Source organism: Nothoprocta perdicaria, unplaced genomic scaffold, assembly GCF_003342845.1.
Source record: "Nothoprocta perdicaria isolate Ctin4 unplaced genomic scaffold, notPer1 scaffold_31, whole genome shotgun sequence".
In the NCBI taxonomy this organism is placed as follows: domain Eukaryota; kingdom Metazoa; phylum Chordata; class Aves; order Tinamiformes; family Tinamidae; genus Nothoprocta; species Nothoprocta perdicaria.
This window is the reverse complement of record NW_020455544.1, coordinates 1,824,674-1,848,077: the sequence shown is the minus strand read 5'-3', so window position 1 is coordinate 1,848,077 and position 23,404 is coordinate 1,824,674. Positions and strand designations below refer to the sequence as shown.

At 40.3% G+C, this 23,404-nt stretch overlaps 1 protein-coding gene and 1 long non-coding RNA gene across 2 annotated transcripts in view; one reads left to right on the top strand and one right to left on the bottom strand.

Moving 5' to 3' along the window:
* Positions 1–20,379, bottom strand: part of LOC112950178 — a 34,345-nt gene extending 13,966 nt beyond the window's left edge. Inside the window, exons 1-3 of the long non-coding RNA XR_003249974.1 lie at positions 20,134–20,379; positions 14,359–14,497; positions 11,375–11,481 (exon numbers count right to left, since the gene is read on the bottom strand). This is a non-coding gene — a long non-coding RNA (uncharacterized LOC112950178). The remainder of the gene's footprint in view (positions 1–11,374; positions 11,482–14,358; positions 14,498–20,133) is intronic.
* Positions 20,380–21,445: 1,066 nt separating this feature from the next.
* The window catches only part of HHIP (hedgehog interacting protein), a 66,912-nt gene continuing 64,953 nt past the window's right edge, over positions 21,446–23,404 (top strand). The window contains exon 1 of the mRNA XM_026042601.1: positions 21,446–21,709. Within this exon, the coding sequence (XP_025898386.1) occupies positions 21,446–21,709 (264 nt within the window). The remainder of the gene's footprint in view (positions 21,710–23,404) is intronic.

Here is a 23,404-nt window from a genome sequence, read left to right as displayed (position 1 = left end):
TTAGAATAGAAGGTACTGACAAGTATTTTGCTTCATCACTGCYATTTTAGCTGGTTCAGAAAAAGTTCCTTTCCCATGGAGCTCTGAAATCTCAAAAATACTTCTTCCCCACATTAGAATTAAACCAGAAGTTTCACTATTTGCCCAGAAAATAAAAGCAAGAGAGATTCCAGAATGGCAAAAAAGCATGATTGTCAGTGTATTTTAAAGTCAGAGACGGGATTTGAGAGTGAGTCTTTTGCAACCCAGCTGCAGTGCCCTATTCACTTTTCATCCATTCTTTCTCTCTTCATTTCCAGTAAAAAGTTCAAGCATTCATAAAGTATCGTGTTTTGGCAAAAAAAAAAAAAAAAAAAAGAAAGAAAAAAAAAAGAAAAAAATGAAACAGAAATATTTTAGCAAAACAGGTCTTCAGCCATTATATAGGTTCCATTGCACCAATTGCCAATAAAAACTCATGCCTTTGAACTTTAGGATAATACATATATCCTATATATCCCTATATATATGTATCTATATATTTAAGATGCTGAGCTATTTAACGCATTTTGTCTGCTCTTATTGCCACAAATAAAAACCCAAAATTATGTGTAAAAATTTATGTGTAAAAAAACCCAAAATTATTTGCTTTATAAAAAAATATTTATTTTAAGCATGAGAATATTAGTGTGATCAGTTCTAAGGTGTGAGTAAAAAAAATACAAACCGTTCTGTTGAGTAAGATATTCAAGTAAATTAACATACTGTTAACAACTATTTCAACTATTTTAGATTAGGTTGGAAGTGAAGAAATCACACTAACGTTATTAGCCAAAGAATTTTCACCACTCTTATGAATTTAAATTATTTAAGCCAGTTTCAACATTTGAAGAACTTTCCTGCTCTCAAGGGAGATATTAAAAACATACGTCAGTAATTCACAGATTGCTGCTGCTGCTAGTCATCAGAATCTGGCTTTAATTCCATCTAGTTACTATTTCTCTTAAAGTGGTTAATTCATGAAAATCATCTCAAATTCAAACAGAGAAGACTATTTTACTAATGATAAACAAACTCAAATGATCTATTACTTTCCTTACATGAGCAGAAATCTATATTATAGAATATATCCATAGAGAATATTATCCATATTATCTGGACAGCAAATTGTGAGGTGATTTCCATAATAGTAATGAACATATAGGATTTATATGACTTCATGAAACATGCACACACCGAGCTGACTGAATCCAGAGTCCGGAGAGCAATGAATCTGACAGTATAGGGGAAAGGGAATAGTCCAAGCTAAAGGAGATAATAATAAGCTTTTGGATGCAATTTATATAGATGTGAGGAAAAACATAGAGTCATACTGTGGCAAGGAGCTTGATAATCTTCTTTTCCCACCCTTTATAAATCTCAGGGTACTGTTCCCAAGTAAAGAGAGACATGAGAGTGGTCTTSGCATTTCAGCCTGTGTTAGCAGGGACTTTTGGCTTCGTCTTTTCCTGAACTACAGTTTGGTTTCAGCATGACCAGCAGAAGACATTAGGTTGATCATCTGTCCTTTCTTTCTCCCCTGCGACTAATCAGACAGCAGGACCCTGCTCTCTAAGAAGTTCTTTTGCATTATTCTTCAATAAACCCAGCTATTATAGATGGACTTAAGGATATTCTTCAACCATGGGAGAGATTAACAAACCATTTAAATGCTACACAACTCTCTAGATGAAAGCAAGGCTTTTATATTCAAGATCTAGTACATTCTCTACAGATACTGAAGTTGATCACATCGTGAATTGCCAAAAAGTTTTCAAAGAATGCCAAGTGGTCCCATTGCTATGTGAGAATTAATTTATAGTTATATTTATTGAGCAGCAGAGTAAGTCATTCCTTTTCTATTTCTCCCTTGAAATGAAACCAATTGTCAGCTAGTAGAACTATGCTAATTTTACACCAGATGGAGAGCTGGCCTGACAATCCTTATTTCATCTAGACAGTCAGATACACATGTTTAAAATTTCCTCTGAAATTTTCTCCCCAGAAAAAAGTACTTTTTCTAAACGTCCTATTCTACAGGTAAATCCAGGATTTTCTGTAATGTTAGGAAAATCACACTTTCCTTAGGAGCCTTCTGAACATGATTACATACTTCAATTTTATGGTTTAAACCCCATTTCTGTAAAAGAACCAGGTAAGAAGCTAAAATATGCTGTACTGCTCGCGCGAAAAAATTTTTACAGCTATTTCACTGAGATGGTCTTCAACCTACAATCTTTGAAGCAGGGCAAAAATACAGTAGGGCGATTTTCCCTACACAGTCTCACCCTTTTTGGACAAGCTATAAAGTACAGAGAAAAATCCAGAGTTTGCACGTGCTCAGTGAAAGCTAGTTTGTGGGTTTCAAGCAACATTCTCTACAGAGTCTGTTTGCACATTTTGTCTTCCAGGCAGGAGCAGAGCTTTTCCCTGCAACTGCTCCTCTCCGCTGCCAGAAACAATTATGGCACTGGGCACTGGAACAGAAAAGAAGCAAACAGTCTTCCTGTGTTCTCAGTGTTCCTCTTACACACACGGTGCACAGAAAGAATCATTTTGATTGGAAGACACAATGCTCATAAAAAAGTGAGTATAAAAGGAAGCAGAGYGGATGGGAAGGCTTCACAGGAGACAAAGGACTATGAGTAAAGGTTGCAAGCTGTGTGTTATGCTTACGGACAAAAGCAATGTGGCAAATTGGTGGGAAAGTATGCAAAAATTTAATTAGTACAACTACGTCCCACAAGAACCTGGAATAGGACCCACAGTTCTCAAGTCTCAGTATTCCTCTGCTGTAGGTAAATGGTTGGGAAAGTCACTGCTGAACTGCATGCATCTTCTCCTTGCTGTGACCAGCCCACAAAAGAAGTGATAGCTTCTGCTGGGTGCTAGATACTCCCTTTGGAGACAGGCACAAGTCTGTGCTACAAATCTAACTTGAAACCCAACAGAACCAATGCTGCAGGCAAGATACAGCACTCAATAAAATTCTACCTTACAGCAATTCTGCTTTTCCGAAAAGTCTTGTTTTCTTTAAGATAGGATATCACATTAAAAACTATAAAATATGACAAAGATAGCCAAGTCTAAYATAAAATGTAGAGCATATCAGCATTAAGCTTACCTGGGTGATATCCATAATCAGTGCATCCATAATCAGTGTATTGTACTTCTTTTTATAAGAAAATACTGTATTTTGGGTTTCTGTTTCAGAAAATATTCAAGAATGACTGTGTTTAGGGAGTGCTTAAAGCTTGGGCTTTGCATGAGGATGCAGTTGCTAGACTTTAGCCTCATTTGCTTGAGAAGCAGGATGGCATCCTGGAAAGACCAAGCAAAATCAAATCCTCCCCCTCTCATGCTGCATACAAATTAAAATGTCTGTGTCCACCTGAAAGGGAAGGTATCCAGACAGAAGTATCGAAGTATCTGCCCTACAGCCATTGAGGGAGCAGACTGTGGCAAGAGAAAGATAGAAGGAGAGAAAGCAAGATCTCCCTAGTGAAAGGGAAGGCTGCTTTGTGGAACTGCTCTATCTCTGAAGTCTGCCAGAAGACCTGAACTCAGCAGCACAAGTCAACAAGAGCTGTATTTTTCACACTTCAACTTCTATAAACCATGCCAAATGGTTCTATAAACCAAGTCCTATGAGCAATTAGGCCGAAAGTCTCCTAAGCTCTGAGGATTGGACATTTTTGACAAAGGAGAGTTTGGTCAGTGTTTCAAGTAGCCACATATTTCTGTGGGGACACTGACAGCAGCTCATTTCACAAAATAAATTACTTCATGTTTGCAACGAACTCATTTAGTATAGTAATAATGGCATAGAAAATCCCATATGGAAATTAGTCAGTCAAAGCAGGGTTTGGCGAGAGGTCACAAATGAAGCAAAAGAGGAAAACATTGATTATGCAACCACAAAGCTATGCTGTGCTGTCAACTCAATTGAGGTATATTTAACTGAGCAACACAGTACCATATACGGATAGACAAGCGTCGTCCGCATGACAGACACCATCCCCTCCGGCCCAAAACAACCTACTGCCCAGTAAGGCTATGCAGATAGAAGAGAAGAGATGCCAGAATTATTTAAAACAAACCAATTGTCCAAAACTTATCAATATTCCTGTAAAAAACAGGAGCGTGCCAGGATCTAGGAAGTAGTACTACAGGAACACAGAAGGATTACATCTATGTGATGCCTTTTGCTGGGCATCACAATGCCTGTTGCTGTCAGCTCAAGAAGAGAGCATCCTCAGATACCTTCTCTGCACGTTAGAAGCAGATGGACCCTTAACTCTCCATCCTTCTTTATAACTATGCTGCCCAGAACATAAAATTGCAATGTGTTCTACTTTTATATGTGGAAATATTGTAGGGATTATAACTTTCTCTGTTTCTTTTACTGAGTTGTAACTACATGCCATTTCTTATAGGTTATACTTGAAAAACACAACCAGCACCTAATTTAGGAAACAATGTTAGAAGGTTAGGAGTATATCTGCATATTGCCAGGTTTCACTGAATGATAAACTKGAGAAGGACTGTCTTCAGCTCTGAGGATCGGATCCTTAAGGCCCAGCCAGGATGAAAGTTTGCTTACATGGCTCTTGGCTCTGCTGAGGGACCACAAACGTTGTGTACTAGGGAGCCACTCAACATAATCTGAAGAGAATATTTCCTTCAGTGCAGCTGCAAAATACCATAAATAGGCATTCCCTTTGCTTCCTTACAAAGAACAAAATCTCAGACTTGGCTCAGCAGAACATGTGTGTCACTTGGGAAAAAGAATCCCCTTCACCTCCCTGCTACAACTAGGAGTATGTGATGCAAATAACATAAACAAATCTGAGGAATGCTCACCTTTTCCTCACCTGCATCTGCAAAAAGAGTTACAGATCTATAATGAAGTAATTTTCACTCCCTATGTATCCTCAATGAGAAGGACAACAGAATAGTATAGAAATCAAACAGCTGTCATAACCATTCTCAATATTACTTGATCTCACTCCATTTATAGGTAGGAAGCAAAGTTTTGTTCTTTTCTGTCAAGTGATGGCTTTCTCCTTCAACAGATTAATCTGTCAGGAAAATTTTTTATACATGGTATACACAATGTCTATACAGGTATATACATTCTGCAGAAATAAGGGACAAATGCATAAATTAGATACCGAGGCAACTTAGCCATATTGCAGTCAACAAGAATAGAGAGCCCATAACCACTCACTCTTCAGAATCGCCTGTTTTTTTTCTGTTACTGTCTTTAAACTGTGGCAGAACAAGTACACACTACAGTAATTTGGGCTGTTTTCCTTTCTTTGCATGTATATTTGGTTTTCTGCAAAATGTTGCATATCTTGTTAATATTTTAATTAAGGATATGCTTCCTGTGCCTTCATTTAATGAAGCTGGTGGTACTCAGGTGAACCACATATCTAATTTCTTGTGGTACTACCATTTCCTARCACAGTATTTCTAGTAAATACAAGTTTCAAGCAGAAAAATGTTCTGACCACAAAGGCTATGTTATCAGATTAGTCATCAAGCTGGGAAATGACAAAAGATTCATTGGAGTTATTATAAGGTTTTCAAGAAACAACATACTGTGATAATACACACCAGCTAATCATAGTTTTTGATAGTCAATGGCTAGCATTTTAGAAAGACTAAAGAATCTACTAAAAGGATCTTTTATTTTGAAAATTGATTCCCTGTGTAATGAAAAAGCTTGTGACATCTTTATAGGTCTGTTACTCCCGTGGCTATATAGATTCTATCTGTAGTTGTGACTTCATTACATGAAGTCAGCAAATTTCAAAAGAAATCTCTCCTCAGAAACAAAGAATAAAAGAAACACAATCTAGGCAAAATCCCATTGTCATCAATAAAGTGTACTGAGAAACCACTGCCCAATGGATAAGTATGACCTACATTTTTCTAGTTTTTTTTCTAGATGAGCACATTCTGCCATTCAGACAAATAATTTGATCAGTCTGTGCGATATCCACTTGGAAACCTATGCAGCTTCCTAGCACTTCATTATCTTATCCAGATAGCTGGATTCTGTCTTGTCTGCAATTTCTTTAGTGAATAGTGTGCCTGGTACCTTCAGAAAGCTGCTTCTGCTGGCATTTGCGTTGCTCATTGGTTTTGTTTTTGTTCCTGGCTTTTTTTTTTTTTTTTTTTCATTTTTTGTAACAGAAAATCACTTTTTTCATTTTTGTGGTATTTTTCCCATTTTCAACCTACTCTAAATACTTGATGCAGATCATTATTGCATCTGACTCATCAACTTTTAATACTTCAGCTATGACTGCATACTTTCCTGTTCTTATATCTGTCCTTATTTCTTTTACTAGTCTCATCCTTGAGTGGCATTTGTTTCTCTATATACACTGTCGGAGAGTCTCACCATACAAGTATTTAATAATTGTATTTTTGGTCTGCCCCTGCATTAGTTTCATCTGTTTTTACATAAGCTGTCATGTAGTCTTTCCATAACATTGCTGACTGTACTTTTTGAGTAAAAGGATTCAGATTCACTAATTAATAGCTCTGCAGGTTTTGTTGTTGATGTCCTTGTTTGATGCTTCCATTCAATTGATTATCCCCAACCAAAAGCTTCTTCTAGAAGTCAGCTTATGACTTAATTCCTACAGTTGTTTCTTTCTTTTTCTCTTTTCTGATTTTTCTGACTCATCAGTCATCCCTCAGATGTAAGAAAACATTAGGGAAGAGAAAGGGAAGCAAAGAGGTCTGCAGGATAGAAAGTAAAGTGAGCAGGCAGGGAGAAAACTGAAAGACTGAAGGAGGTGGAGGGAAAATACAGAGGGGGGAAAAATAACAGCAAAGGAAGATCTAGATAAACCAGTATGAGAAAAATGGTGAGGGTCACAATAAGAAAAGAAATAAGAGAAAGACATGAAGAAAACACAAGAGTTACAGATAGTATAACAAGTAAGTAGGAAGACAGAGACAAAGGGGAGACAGAAAACAAATGAGAAAAAAAAAAAAAAAAAAAAAAAAAAAAAAAAAAAAAAAAAAAAAAAAAAAAAAAGCCCTAGGGAGATGATCTGTATCAGAAAGAAGGTTTTTTTCTAACCAAAATTGGAGATGCAGAGTATAATGGGAAACACTACAGATCAGTGTACAGGGCCTAGGACAACAAACAGAAGAAATATTTTACAATAAATGAGCTCAGAGTGAATAGAGCAGTTGTGCTGCTGTATGCTTTAAACAGCAGAGGAGTTGAAAGTTACAATCATTAGTCCAGCATTCATTTAAAATGTAAGCAGGATGCTAAAAGGCATCAGCAAAAACTTATATGCTGTCTTACATTTTATTTTTCTACTGTAAGCTCTCCTATAACTTCTATGTGGCACAGTGTCCTCAATAAGGAAACTAAAACAGGTAGAGCTCTGCTGTAATCACTCAACAATATATGGTAAGAGCAAAGGCTCACTTGGCTATATTGCTTCTGATTGTCTTCCTACTTTGTGCCAAGATGTAGCCTGCCTCATTCCTGCTAAGCATTATAAATATTTTTAATGGAAATGGAATACACATCAGAAGAAGTGATGTTACTGTTTTATGAGACACTAGTCAGACCTCACGCTTAGTTGTGCTCAGTTTTTCCATTGAAAGGCTATTATTGTACCTCTTAATGGASAAAATGAGATAAATTCAGCTTTTGAGATAATTTCTTATGAGGCATGTTGGCATATTGGCAGATGGACTGATTCGAAGTGAAGCACCCATGCATATGATAGGTAGAATAGTCTCCAACAAGGAGAAAAGTGCACAGTTGCTAAATGAAATCCTTTGAATACTCTGAATATACTGTACAATTTGACAAAACAGTGGTTTTTATGATGCTCTTAACGCATAGTGCTTTGGTTATTATCATTATGCTCATCTTGCATAGGGAAAAAGACACAGTGACTTGACAGAGGGCACTTAACGAAGTCAGTGCACAGCCAGCAATGATTCTAGGAATTAATGTATCAGCTTGTTGTTATTAAATCTCCAATTAGCTGCAACTCACCTAGGGCTTAAACTCAACTTTCCTGTCACTCYCTTTATTCATTTACCAGTCTAACCAGGAAAAACAACAGTGGCCAAGCCTGCTTAGGGACAGGTGCTAATTTCCGTTTGTGGCACTCTCTTTGAAGCTTGCCTTGAAAGRGCAACTCGCACATCTACACTCTTGGCTGTGCTTGAGAAAAGACATAATTTTAGTCCCACTCTCCTTTTCTGTATGTACATGGTAGAAGAGTTTGGCTTTAAGCATGGTTATGCATCTGAGCAATAGGTAACATTTGCTTGTGAGGGTAGTGCAGTGCCCTTACAGGCATTTCCTAGCTCCTCCTTGGCAAATGCAGCAGGCCAGATGGAACTGTTCCTTGGGCTGCCAGTTGGACCACCCTGGTTTGTACCAAACAGGATTTTAAAAAAACCCAAGGGGATGGAAAAAGTCTGAAAAGTAGCAACTAAAAATAAACAGGAAATGTAGGCAGAACTCTTTCACATGAAGTGCCGTTAAGTACATGAAATAGAATTGCCCAGTTAAGATAATCAAAATGATGGATTTAAGTAAAAACACCAAGGAYGGTGAAAATAATGCTAGGGCAGAGAGAAAAGGAAGAGTTACACTTAAACAAATAATCCTAAACATTCACAGCTACAACAATGCTACCACTAGAACCACCACAAATTTCTTCAACGTGAGGTTAAAGAATGTCTCTAAGTGTAGGATTTCGAAACTCCAAAACAAGATTCCTGGAACCTTMAATGGAATTCTTTATTTCTGATTGCAGGTATGTTTTGTAGTTGGATGTTTTTATTCCTTTAAATTATAGCTTTGAAATACTAAAACCCAGGCCAAGTAGATAATGGAAGCTTATATTCTGTCACTTGTACTGCGTAGGCAAGAGCAGTTAGACAAGAGAAAGTTACTGAATAATAAATTAAACAAAACAAAAAAACACATATTATCCAATGTCAGTTCTTGAGACTTAATGGAGATTTCTTTTCCATATGGATATGAGACGTAGGCTGCCTGGGACAAAACGCTATTTTCAATGCATATTATTTAATGGAAATGTAATGCCAAATAGAAATAACAGTACCTACGATTTGATAGTACTGTTTTGTTTAAAGCTAGAAAAATCAGAAGATACTCTCAAACATGTATGGCATAATCCTGTATTGCTAGAACAGAGCGAGATGTTCTACCCATGACCTTTTGCTTCTGCAGACCTTAAACAAGCTGCAAAACTACTTTCTGATCATGGTACTTAATAGTCATCCAATAAAATAATAACACAGAAAATAAAGCATACATTTACTTCACATCATACATGCTAATGTTAAGATGGTAAAAAGCAGCACCACGCTGTGCCTTTTCTGTATTTCACTGGTACAAGACTGTGAGATACTAAAGACAGAACCTTTCTATATTGGAAGTTTTGCACAAACCTCAGTACCAAAACCCTTTGGTAATCTAAACAGTTCCCATCCCCCAAAATGTTAACATARTGAAGCACAATCAAGATAGATTATTAAGCAGTACTTGCTAGGATAAACTGCAAACCAATATAYGCTGCAGGATGTGAGGCTTAAAATGTCTTGCTTTCCACGCAAGGTGAATCCCACTGAATAGAACTTTGCTCTCCTCTTTCCACACCACCTGACTATTATCCTCCTCACAAAAAGGATACTCCTTTCCTGCAAGATATGCAGAGCCTAAGCATCCAGGACAGCAAACTGGAGAACTRTCACTCCAAGGTCCTTAGGATTTGGTGAAGTGTCTCCCTACGGTTATAACCAACATCACAGGAAGAGTCCAGGGTATTTCTATAGCATCTTCAAAACAGCRTTTTTTTAGCTGTTTGTCTCTGAAGTGGTGCCATAAATAAAAYAGTGATCACTGTCTCTCAGTGGTTATGGTTATACACCAAAGCTCTTAGGTTYGCAGTACAAACAGTACTGGATTTCTTTTTAAGTTTCAGTGCTACAAGTATAATCTGAAAATGATATTATATTTTTTCTAGTTCTACTCTGCCTTGCAAGTAGTAGCAATATAACTATACATGTAATTTAAGAGCATGAAGAGAGAACAGTAATTTGCTTTTGCTGGTAAGCAAAGGGGACATCCTAAGGTCACTCAAGACAGATGATATAAAATGAGATCCTGCTTTGGGTGGCAGTGCTAAACTATCCCACCTTCATTTCTTCTGCAATCCCACCATATTTCAAAATTCTAAAAGAATCATACAACAGATATAGCACAAAGCATTTTTTATTGTTTCATGAAGGAGAAGGAGGAGTCGTCTTTCAGAGAGGGTCTGTAAGGTCCTTACAGAGAGTCTGTGGGGTCCTTACAGAGAGATCCTGGAGGAGTTAACCCAACTGAGATCAACCGATATATGGCACTCTGAACCAGCTTCTCTTCTATGAGCGGTTTTTGATAAGAGCCTGAACAACATGCTAGGCAGTCTTAACCCAGAATTTCCATGACAGTCATCTCACGTCAAGTCATCTCAGATCAAGATTTTATCTCCACTACAAGTTTTAGCAAAAGTACTTACTGACTTTAATGAAGCACTGCCATTTTCACAGAACCCCAGAACGGTTTAGGTTGGAAGGCGCCTTTGGAGATTATCATTTTACTAGTTAAAATGTTAAGAGCATGAACTTCTCACTAGGTTAGATTTTTTTTCTATTTTTCTGTAACTGAGATTTTTCTTTTTTTTCCCCTCATAAAATGTAATCTGTAATCCTTTACCTAGGATTAATCACATGACAAAAACAGGAAGTCTGCTACTACCTAAAAATATTTAATTGACTACCAGAAGGTATATTTATTTTCTGCCTATGAAACACCACTCTAATAAATATTCCTCCTACAGTCTGTATACATTCATAGTTTCTCTTAAAAATACTCTGATATTACTCTGTAGACTACTGTAATAGGAATTACATTACAAAATCAAGCATATGTTGTCATTTTGCTGGCAACATACAAATTCAGATAAAATGAAGGTCCAAGAGGCCTAAAAAAGATTACAAATATAGTAAATCAATTCAGATTATAAAGGTTCTTACAATATTATAAACAGCTTTCCATTTCATTATATGCCTCATTCTAAGGCACAATATCTTCATAGTAATCATTACATTTCCAAAAAGCTAGGTATTTCAAGATACTCTTTCACCTAGAACAGCATATGAAATTAAAAATAATTTTGATGTACATTTTACCAGAAATCCAATATAGGTCCTGCAAACAGTATTCTGTAGTAATATCTGTAATCTTCAGTGGCAACCAAAGTTTCTAGAGAAAATTAATTACCCATTCTCAGTATGAAACATCGATGGAGTTGGCGGTGGAATCATACTTGGGTCACAGCACTCCTCACCATCTCAGCCAAAATTCATGAAGCCAGGGGGTTTGGCTACCTGTAAAACAGTGATATCATCATTTCCAGTTGTCTCCTTTTTAAGAAATGTAAACAAAATCACCAACCAACACAGCTCTTTGCAAAGCTGTATTTCCATATGGAAAACAAATTCAACAAATAGCAGAAAAGGCGATTATGAACAGAAGAAATTTTCAGCAGTCACTTGTATAGAAATATTTGAGTATTCACTCACATCTGACATACTGATGCAACAGAACCTTAGTTCTTTTCTCTCCTGTGGATACCAAATATTTTCAGATGTTTATGTATAAGCAGTCTTAAAGCAGTAAGCCCATAGGATAAAGTACAAATTTTATTATATTAAAAGTTACTCAGAACACAATGTTGATGAAAAATAAATGTTTATGATGTATATGACAATATAATTATATAAACTGCAGTGCTACAGCCCTTTTCCAGTTGGTGGATTCTTCCTCAGCAATACGTGACTGTGTCTTACATGCCAAATGATACAACAACACTGTATTCGCATTTAAACACTATGGAAAGCTCCAGCACAGCCCAGATAAACCATCTTCCCAGAAGGTCTTAGATAGTTCAGGAAGCAGAATACAAGAAAGATTTTCTATTATAAGCAGTTCTTAGCATTTACATAGTGCTTTACAAGTCAGGTCACTAAAAGAGGACATTTGTCTCTGAGGTTTAAAAATAAATGCTTTCTCAAATAAAAATCAGGCTACCTTAGAACCATTTCTGTCTCAGAGCTAACCAGTGGTATTCATTTTCCATTTATTTATATATTTTTATTTTCTTCAAAAAGAAGATCTACTATAAAATAAATGTATAAAGTAATCAATGAGTGAATTTCTGCCTACTTTGAGAAATGCTATTAAAAGCCATAGTCAAGACATTTAAATGGTACATTGGGGGATGTCAGAAATCCATCCATTCCTAATGGTAGTGGGCAGGTGACCTCAAGATACTGTGTGGACCATCACTGGAGAAATCTCTAAACTAAAGATCAGTCAGAAACCATAGAACCACAAGACTTAGCCCATCAAGGCCTTTTTCTAGAAGTGTCCCATGTGAGAAAATAAAAAAACTCAAAAAACAATGACTCCCTCCCTGTAGCAAACCAGAAAAGATATGTAACTCATTATGCCATCTGCTTCAAATCACAACATTTTAAAGATCGTGTTAAAAAATGACTATTAAAACTTTTTTAAACTCCATTTCCTACCCCAAAATACCAGGAACTTTAGAAGTATTACCTGTCCACTCAGCTATGTCAAAACAGTCTAATTCTGAAGTCTTCCAGACTAGTTCATTGACTTCTTGGTACAACAGCACTCTGYGGGAACATGCAGCTGCCACTGAGAAGAGCTTCCCAAAGTTTTGTCTGTACAGATTACCTACTCCTGAGACATAAAAGTGCCCTTAATGTTACAGCACAAACCCTTCAGAAAGCCATGCTTGGTGGAGCGATGCACAAGCCTCCCAGAAGAACTGAACAGTCAGTGTAAGGTTATATAAAAACCCATAGGTCCAGAGGGAACAACAACCCACACAGTCCCTCAATTCCTTCAAGCTGTCACAGGCACTAGATCAGATTGTCCTCTGTGCCTTCCTCCACCAAGTATATTCAGGTAAGTTTATTGTAAAAAGTTCCACTAAAAGTATAATGTAAGTATCTCACATTTTGTATTAGAAGAGTATTGCCTTGGGAACAATGAACTGAACCTTGAGTTTCCAAAAAGAGTTGAATCGCAGCATGAACTCTTTTGCCTTCAACCCATACTTGACTGATTTGCTAGTAAAATCCTGCAACCAGTCCATGAAATACACACTGTCCTGCAAACACTGCATTCTCATATTAAAATGTATTCCAGTTGAAGGACCTGAAAAAATAGTCCCAAACTGTCAATTTTTACAGAAGTCAATGTTGAATCCAGTGATAGCAATATTCTATCTGTGTGATGACCCCTACCCATTAATTTTGTCCCGCAACTAGAAAGCAGTGTGTATCTTGTACTATCCCTCAAACATTATGATCCCTATTTTAAATCACCACTTAGGTCCTACTCTATATAATTACATGGGGAATAGTAGAGGTTAAAATGCCAGAATCATGATGACTTTAAATCATGTTTTGCCAGAATCAGAATCAAATCTCTGCAGTAAGGGTTAAGTGCAGTCTATTAACCTCAGTCAGACAACATCTAGCCTGCAGTGACCATTCCTTGGGAAATGAGGGATTCCCTCACATCTGTAATGAATTATGTGGAGCAGTACAGCTCATCCTTAAAGTTCACTTGATTGTGATTGTAATACATGCCTTAAGGTTAGGATGGAAGGCTTAACTCAATCGCTTGATTATACAGAGAAATTCAAATCCTGTAGAGGCTAGGCTGCATGTAAAGGTTCTGGGACTGAGGACAACTCATACAGACATCAGGGACCTTCTAGTGCCTGTCTCATCACGGGCAAACCGCATTCAGACAGACAATATTCGTGAAATCAACTACGTATCTTAATAGATCTCTTATTATTTCATAGCTGCTAGCTCAGAAAAGTGCTATATCCACTACGAAACCTCAACTGTTGCTCCCTGTTACTGGAAATGACCTATCATACATAAAGTTTAATCAATGTTTGCAGTATAACTGGACAACTAGAAGATAGTGAAGTTGGATTTTTAATTCTTCATACAGATTTTCATTTAGAGAGGTTATGCTAAAAGTGAATATGAACAGTTATTGCTTCAATCACAACAGAAGAGGGCTCCTGGGTTCCCTGAAGAATATTTTTGTGTTGGATAATAGCCAAGGGCTGCTCCATCGACTATGGAGGATAGCTCCTACACTGGCTATTGACTTTGATTCCTGAAAATAAATGAGATAATAAAAACGAGCACCTGATTTTCTGGTAGCTTCTGACACATTCATGTCACTTTTGGTACTCTGTCCTTCAGTTCTGACAATAATTCAGCCTTAAATTTGACTCGTGGTCTTCTTAAGTTTCCTGTTCTAGGTACTTCCTTGCATCAGGAAAACCTGAAAGAATGAGACTATTAGCACACACAGAACATGCAGAATATTCTTTTTGCAACCATCAACTAATAGGGAAACACACAATAAACTAGAAGGTTTCTATTAGAGTCGTTCAGGAACAGATGGTTCCCGCATCTGCTACTATGTCTCCTATCCTTGCTTATTTATTTATTTTTTAAAATATAGTTTGGCCTTAAGTTCAGTTGAAGTTCATCTGGCATCCACATCAGTTTACATCTTTATCCAAGGATCATCTTTGTTCATACATCTTACAGTCAAATGAAAGAAATGATTCACACATTGCCACCTGCGTGTGAACCTACCACCTACTTAGATTTATTTCTCACCAGAGTTAATGTAGTCTTCATCTTAAGGTTGTGAAGAATGTACACGGTCTGTCCTTTAAAGACCGCATTTCTGGCATAATAATATCAGCCAGGAGGATCACAGAGTTCCAAACCTAACGTTTGGACAGCGTTCCATGCGGATAAAGTAGCTTTATGACCACATCCTAAATTCCCAGCCAAACTGGTGTCTACATTTCATTTTAATTACAGCTAAGCTGAGCACCACTTTCTTATTAAAGATTCATTGTAGTAAATAATCTAAAATCCACCCGCTTGAAATTTGCTGTTCATCACAAGAGGATGAGGGATGACTAGCGGGCCAGACTTGAATGATGAGTTCCCCTGAACAGCCTCTAAGCTGAAAGAATTTAAGAAGAACAGCCATAAGAATTAGCTGTTTACAAAATCTTCTACTTCCAACTTTTTCTGTGCATGACTGGGACCCAAACTATACATTTAATCCTCCCCTGACTGATTTCATTCAATCAGGATTTAGGTCAGCTAACACAAAACTACCCCAGTGCTCCTTCAGAGAAGCAATATTTAGGGTAAAATTTCCAGCTCCAGGTCAGTGCAGGCTAAATGGACATTTCAAAAAGATGGTACTATGTATGTCTTGCACTAGTATGGAGAAGACATCTAAAGATGTACATGAGCTTGCAGAAGCACATGCGCCAGAAACAGGAGAGAGCTTTCAGCACCATTCTGCTGTCATTTAACACAAGCCAAAACATCATTGATTTTGTGCCTGGTGCTGGCATATGTTTGAGAAAGATTGTTAGGTACTGTTAGGTACACAGATAATTTCCACCACATGCCAGTGGATGTTCTAGTTCTAAAAGTCAAGTGTGGAAGACCATATATGTTTGAGATGAACTCTTGGGTATCTTCTGAAATATAAATCATTCTGCTGAAATCAGTAAAACTTCCTTCTAAAACCTAAATTACACATCTAAATAATACACATAGCTGCACGTTGTTCTAAGAAAATATGTAAAAACAGATGCTGATTTTATTGTTATTTTCTTTCTTTGGGAGAAAGGCTTCTCCCTGCTTCAAAAGTAGCCTCAAAGAGCATAGTTAATACAGAATACAAGCATTATGTACAGCAATGCTGTATATGGTGCCTTAGCATGTATTACGCAAATCCTGTTATAGAGAATTTCCCCAAGCAGGACTTCCAAATCAAATATGAATTCACTCACACAGTCCTTACATGTAACACAGTCAAATGCACATGCACTTCAGCAACATGGAGGAAGAGCATGGAAGCCTGTCTGACACCCCAGTCACAGTCCCAGGCCTGCTGAGGCTTAATGCTGCCAGGCTGCAAGCTCCATCCCCATGCATGGCAAACAAAGAATACCAGGCATGACTATTTAGATCCATCATTTAGTTTTGTCATGCACAAACTCACATATTCAGAAATACCTTTATTTCTTCTGTAAGTATAAAATTTCCTCCTGTACATCTTATACAAAACGTTCCTGCAGAAAGCTGAGGATTCTTTCAACACTGCAGCAAGGGCTGGTACATGATGGGTAAGCTACAACTGACAGCAAAGCTTACAAATTCTGGTAGGAAGATTATTCCCTGGCAGCTTTCTTTGTCTCTTTGTTGCACACATAAAGAGAGAAATGCTGTTGAAGTGAATTACAGCAGGTAGTAAAACCATGCAGACCATAGGCAAGAGAGCCTCTTGAGTCTTCATTCCCTCTCAGAATRGTTTGCTTTATCTACCTTCTGGTTAGCTGAGCTTACGTTGCACAAGTGAACACAACTAATTGAGGGTTTGTGTTAGCAGCTGATATGATGTACTAAAATAATCTGTAGTTTATATTCCCTGATGGACCAATCAACTGGGCCTAAAATCAGCCCAATACTGCTGTTGTAACCAAAAAGCAATCAGTTTTTTTTGAAGTCATGTTTAGAGCCTGGACACATTGGTTTATAGTCCCAAATGATCCGGGTGGTTTCAACCGGTTTAGAGGATTTCTGTTAAGAGCTTAGGGAAACTCTGTGGTAAAGATATACCCTTAAAACCTGTCTGTGACTGTCTGGGTACCTATTTTGCCATAAAAATATCCTAACAAGTCCTGTTCATTCATGTTACACCAGCTTTCACACCTCTTATTTGTGGTATGCAAAAGACAAGCAACATGTTATTCTCAATACTGTAAAATGGTGTGACCTGTAGTATATAATGTATAGAATCAACTAGAAATGCTCTGACCAAACTGAAAAATTATGTTACATCACAAACAAAAATATAAGCAAAAATATAATGGTTTTACAAACTTCTAACTAACCACAAAATATTTTAATGGCACCATTCCAACAGCTTTCCTTCAACACCAGAGAACCTGCTCTAGAGAATGAACCTGGAAAAGTCACAGCTGTGGGGAACTCCTGCCATAAAGACTGTCCAAGAGTCAAAGTTCCCAATATTCCTGTTCTCTACCTTGAAGCCTTGGAACTCTATCTCTCATGATGCAACACAGAGACAGGAGAACCTCTTGACTTCACTTCTGATGGACTATCAGAACATTCAGACTTTCACCCAGCAACTCTAGAAGGATAGGGGTGTAGAGAGCCAAAAAACTCCATTGAGATTCCTGTTCAATTCGCTGCTCCAATTTTCCAGATTCCTGAGCCTTTGTACACCCAGTTGCCAGGGAAAGAGGGAGATGTGTCCACTGCATTTCAGAAGCCATAGCTAAGAGCTTGAACTCTAAAGCTCAGTTCTGTTACAGAATACTCTATTTTGACTACTTTGGAAAGATATTTCTACTTTCTTTTCTGAATGAAACCTATAAAATTTTAAATGTAAGGCCGTTCTTTTTTATTCAGAATTGAATCTGGAATCCAGTTTTGAGTGTCTATAATGGAGGACTTATGACCATTTCTTGCTGGTCTATGATATACAGTTGGCTTCAAAACATGTCTCGTGTTTAAGAAGAGTTCTTTAAATAACAAGAATGTTAAAATGGACTCAATAGAAGTATAATGTTGATGATTCCGCACTCATTTTATCTGACAGTGATAACAAGAATGTTAAAATGGACTCAGTAGAAGTATAATGTTGATGATTCCGCACTCATTTTATCTGACAGTGAAGTCATTCTTAAAATAACTTTTTTTCCTAACAAGTTAAAGGACAGTGTAGAACTGTGTTGGAGAAGTCCAGCCCAAATGCCAGCTCAGACAAAAGCAGAGCCACTCTCTAAGAAATGAGGTCCTCCTGCTTCACCTAGTTAAATCTCTGACACCAAACAGTGATCCTTCTGTTCCAATATCTCACAGACACAGATCAAGGCAAACATTGATTTGTCTCCTTGTCTGCTCCAAAGCTGCATGTCAACTAGTCTACAGAAAATACTTGGTTAAAGAAACTATCATGTACTTTAAAAACATGGAAAGGAAAAAAGGATTAAATCAGATACTCTTTCACAAAACCAATTTCTAGTCAGAGGTTTTAAAGAACATTCAACCTTTTTCAAGTCTTGCTTATACATCTTTATATTCCTCTATTGCTACAGTGCTTGAAGTTTTGAGCACTTTACATTATACAAGATCAACAGAACATTCCACAGAATTTCTGGGAAATGTTTCCACCATAGATATATTTAAAATTTCTATGTAGAATCTGACTTTCACAAACTGTCAGCTCTTTCTGACTTTGGCAACTCGATCTGAATCCCATTTCAGGAAATCATTCTCTATTTAACGAATACACCTCAAACTCACCTCCTCTGAGAGCTGGTACAGGTATATACAGAAACGGATATTTATGCGGGCAGCACTTGAAGGAGGAGAAAAGGTTATTTACTAATAGCTATCCTACTTTGATCATATAGATTTATATTCCTCACTTCCTCTCTCCACTTCCCTGAGAGAGACAGGAACTGTGAGGACTAGGCCGCAGCTCCTCACAGAAATTTTCACTCAAGGTTTGTTTTTACAAGAGGGTATCTACCCTGGGGCCTTTCACAGAGCTCCAGTTTCCCATTCCAGTAAGGTACATGCACAACTGAAGTAGGGAAGCTAATGTAAAAATATGAGCACTGCCCCTGCTTACAGAGGGAAACAGGCATATAGACTACAGACCTTCAGCTAGGCATTTACATCACTAGAACATTGCCAGCATAACCCATTCTAAGGAGACTGCTGGGAATAAAAGTGACTTTATCATTATATTGTTATTGTGCTTTATAAAATAATCACTTTTACTTGACAGTGATCTATGTAATAACCCAGAGTAATAAAAACGACATAGGTATTGCAGTATAACTCCACAGCTACAGTCTTGCCAGCCAGGTTGCTTATGGCACAAGTCCCAGTACTATAGAGTAGTATTTTTTTCTGAAAACTATAAAGACAGAAAGCTATATTTCACACATCGACATGAGTGCTGGGGCTCATGCTGCACCAGGGTCTTCTCTCATTCATTACATCTGAGGTAGCTGATGCCTTGGTCGGGAGCTTCTTCAAACAAATGAGAGCCAGTAGTAAGACTAGTGGTGGTCAGGAGTTTAGGAACCAGTGTCCTCCAAGAAATGCACTAAAGGGGAAAGGAAGCAGTTTTTATGTCTGCCCCATGATTTATCTACTCAGTGATTTATCTGATGTACTCTTTGTCCATGCCAAATTCCGACTCAGTTCAGTGTGGACTGTTTAGAGATAGAGTTCAAAAGCAAATCTGAAGAGACTCATTTTCTTCAGTTAAAAATAAATGTGAGGAGAACAGTAACAGGCTGTAGTTTCTTTAAAACAAGATTGCCACTCATCAGGAGCTCCCTGTACTCCTTCCTTTTCCTCTTTCCTACCCCAGGCCTCTCTGGAGGCAAGGGATTTTTTCTCTATTTCAGGGCTAAGCACCGAATCCCCATAAATATCCCGGGGGGGGGACGGGGGGACTCTATTTGCCCCTTTTTCCTGTCTCCCTGAGTCTTGGTGGCTTTGGGTGCACCCAAACTACATCTTTTACTGGCAACTTTCCATCCCTTCACCTCCTGCATGGGAAGAAGTTAATATATCTCCTTTCCGTGCCRTAACTTCCTCTGCCCATCCAAAGGATCTGTATGGCTTCCTTTCTTGGGACCCCTTTCCTCTGCTAGAGCTGTGCCCTCACTTTTTTTCTCTGTCCCACTTTCCCATGGGATTGCCCATTCCCTCTTTGTTTTATCCTTCGGTACCTGTGTTCAATCTGTTCACCCAGTCCTGGACACTCTGGTGTTCCCGCTCTTCCCATTTAAAAGCCTCCCATTCTCAGCTCAGTCTGTGTACACTCACCCCTCTGCACTCTGCTTCCTGCGACCATTAGGAGCTGCCACACGTTGACTGCTGCAGTATTAATTTGCAGAATTTTAAACTCGTTTACGTTGGGCATAACCAAGATATGCGAGTTACATTGCTGAAGGACGCTGAGGAGAGCCAGCCAGCTGAAGAGTGCCAGAAAGGACGACGCTGGAGCTATGTGGAGAAGACACCAGGACCTAATCACACCTCACCAGAGCTCCCTGGGCGTCCCCTCATCAGCGCATGTGGCCTCTGATGTCTAGAACTTTCCCTGGAACCTCGCAGTCAGCAGGGGCTGGCAGCAAGGAAGCCCCAACGGGCAGCGCGAGCACCTTTGGCAGCCATTCCGAGGAGCAGTCGAGGGCCGGGAGCCCCGTGGGGCGCTGGGGACGGCGGCTCCCCACGGGCCGGGCAGCCGGGGCAACGCGCGGCGCTGCCCCCGCCGCGGGGACCGTTACGGGACGGGGCGCCGCCGCGGCCCCCGCGCGCCCAGTAACGGTCCCCGCGCGCGAGGCGGTTGGGGAGGAGGGAGCGCCCGCGCAAAGCGCGGGAGAGGCCGGCGCGCTCCCCTCCCCAACGGCCGCCGCCAACGGCCGCCCCCCGCGGCGGCGGCGGGGGCGCGCGCGCGGCCGGTGCCGCCGGGTGACGTGCAGGGCGCGCGGTGGCAGCACCTCCCCGCGCGCTGCTTAAAAAGAAGAAGAAAAGAGGGAGCGAAACATGAGAGCCCTAGTGAGCCGCAGCCGCCGCCGGCAGCGGAGGGGGCATCGCCGGGGCTGGCCGCCGCTCGTCCTACCTAGCGCACATCCTTCCTATGGGACGACAAGTGAAGCGCTGCCGCTGCCGCCGCTGCTGCCGCCGCCGCCCGCTGCCCGGCCCGCCCCGCGCCCCGGCGCCTCGGCGCGGCAACTGCTAAACCTGTGCCACTCGCGCAGCCCGGCCGCGCCGCCGAGCATCCTCCGCTGCGCTCCGCTCCGCTCCGCCGCGCCGCCGGGCTCCGTCCCGGGCTGCTCCTGCCATTTCTGCCCGCGTGCATCCTCGTTTTTTTGCGGGAAGCGCGGGTGACAGAAGTTCCTTCCCTCCTTAGTGCCTTTTTTTTTTTTTTTTTTAATAACCATCATCCCGCTGACTTTCCCCTTCGGGAGGTGATTTCGCTGTTTGAAGTGCAAAGAAAATCAGAGGGGCACCCCTCTTTTTTTATTTTTTAATTTTTTTCTCCACCCTCTCTTTGCTCTCCTTCCCCCCCCCCAACCCCCGCTTTTTTCCCCCCCGCTTCTCGGCGGGGCGCACCCGCCCGCCGCCCCGGGCCATGATGCTCAAGATGCTGCCGTTCAAGCTGCTGCTCGTGGCCGTGGTGCTCTGCTTCTTCGAGGGCGACGCCAAGTTCGCGGAGAGCGGCGCGCGGAGGAGGCGCTGCCTCAGCGGGGCCCCGCCGCGCCGCCTCAAGAAGCGCGAGCGGCGGCTGCTGCCCGCCGAGGCGCCGGGCGCCGAGGGGCTCTGCCGCGGCCTCTACCCGCGCCTCTCCTGCTGCGCCCGCGCCGACGCCGCGGCGCTGCCGCGCGCCCACGCCAAGGTAGGCGCCGCGCCGGGCCCCCTGCGCTCGCCCTGCTGCTAACGCATCGCGCCGAGGCGCTGCGCGGCCGCTCCGTGCCCGGCGCCGCGTGGTTTATTCTGGGGAGGGGGCTGCAGGCGCTGAGGCTACGGCGGGAGGAAACTTGGCGGTGGCGCCCGGGACGCTCCGCTCCGCGCGCTCGGTCCCCGGGGAGCCGGCGGGTGCCCGTGCCCCGCCGGGCGCGTCACCTGCNGACCCTCCGCGGGCTGCAGCGGCGCGGGCGTTGGGAAGCGCTGCACGCCACGGACACCATCAGGTGTCCCTTCCTTCCCACCCCCCCCGCTTTTTTATTCTTTTTTTTTTTTTTCTCCTTTTTTTTCCCTCCATCCTCGTTTAGGTTTAATTAAGGATTCCTCAGTTACGACTCTGCAGTTGTCAAGGTCTGAGAGACTCTCGGAAAAGTTGCGTTTCTGCCTTACTGGCCCGGGCATAAAAAAAAAAAAAAATAGCCAGCCTGAATCGAATTTTTATGCTCGGTTCACGGTAGATTTCACTCCATTCTCATGTAAACAGCTTCTACGAATCAACATATGTGTCTGGGTGGTATCTCTCACTTTGTTTTGTAACAAAAAGCCATATTGCATCATTTAATTTGCTCAAGTCATGCAAATAGGAAAAAATCAATAGGACAAAAAGGGGTCGACTTATCCTCCTCCCCACTAAACTGCTGCCCACACACAGAGTCCTGTTGCTTATGGCAAAAGAATAACAACAACACCATTGTGTTTGTTAGTTGGTTCACTAATGGGTGAAACTGGAGAACATCATTCTCCTTCAGTCCCCAGCTCTGTCCAAATGTTCATGCCTTTTGAGGGAGCATTTGTCCTACCCCCCCCTATTCCCAGATGAGTGAGAACTGTCTTGCTGCAGGTTTTCAGCTGCAGATCTCTCTTTATTCATACCATATGCAGCAGCAGTTTGAGATTCAAGGCAGATATATTTCTTCATGTTGTCTAGAGACGGCGTCATTAAGCTCCTGTGTGATAACTGAATTAAACTATAAACTAACCACACACAGATAACCTGAATGATCTAGATGGAAGAAAAAAAAAAAAGAAAAAAGAATACAGACTGGAAAATATGTCCTTAGTTCACCCTATTTGCAATAGTTCAGTAGCATATATGCTACTGAGATTATTCAATGCATGGAGACCCTTGTACTAATTAGGCTCAATGTAGTAAATTAAAAGTTGAATTTCAGTCGGTTTTCAATTTCCAGGCAGTTGTAGGGTTTATTCTCCTTTAATTACTTGAAAATGTTTTAATTCCCTTTGGGTTTTTTTTCACTAATGGCATTAAGACCTCATCAAAATGTGAAAAACTTGACTATATATCCCATAATATGTATTTCTGAGCTGTTGAACCTGTTTTGTTAATACGAATATAGCAGAATATTATTTTACAGGATTTTAAAATGAGACTTTTTTTCACCAAAGGTTAACAGTGATGACACTCTCAGATCTGCTTTATCATACCAGTAAGTTTAGAAAAGATGTCGAAGTATGTGACATTTATACTTAGCAGAAGGTGGTGGCCATTCCATAAAAGACATTAGAAACTATTACGTAATACATTTGAATGGAAGTTTCAAAAGCACCTTCCAGCAGAGCAGTCTGTAAGCTGCTAGGGGTCCAAAAGCTTTTTTTTTTTTTTTTT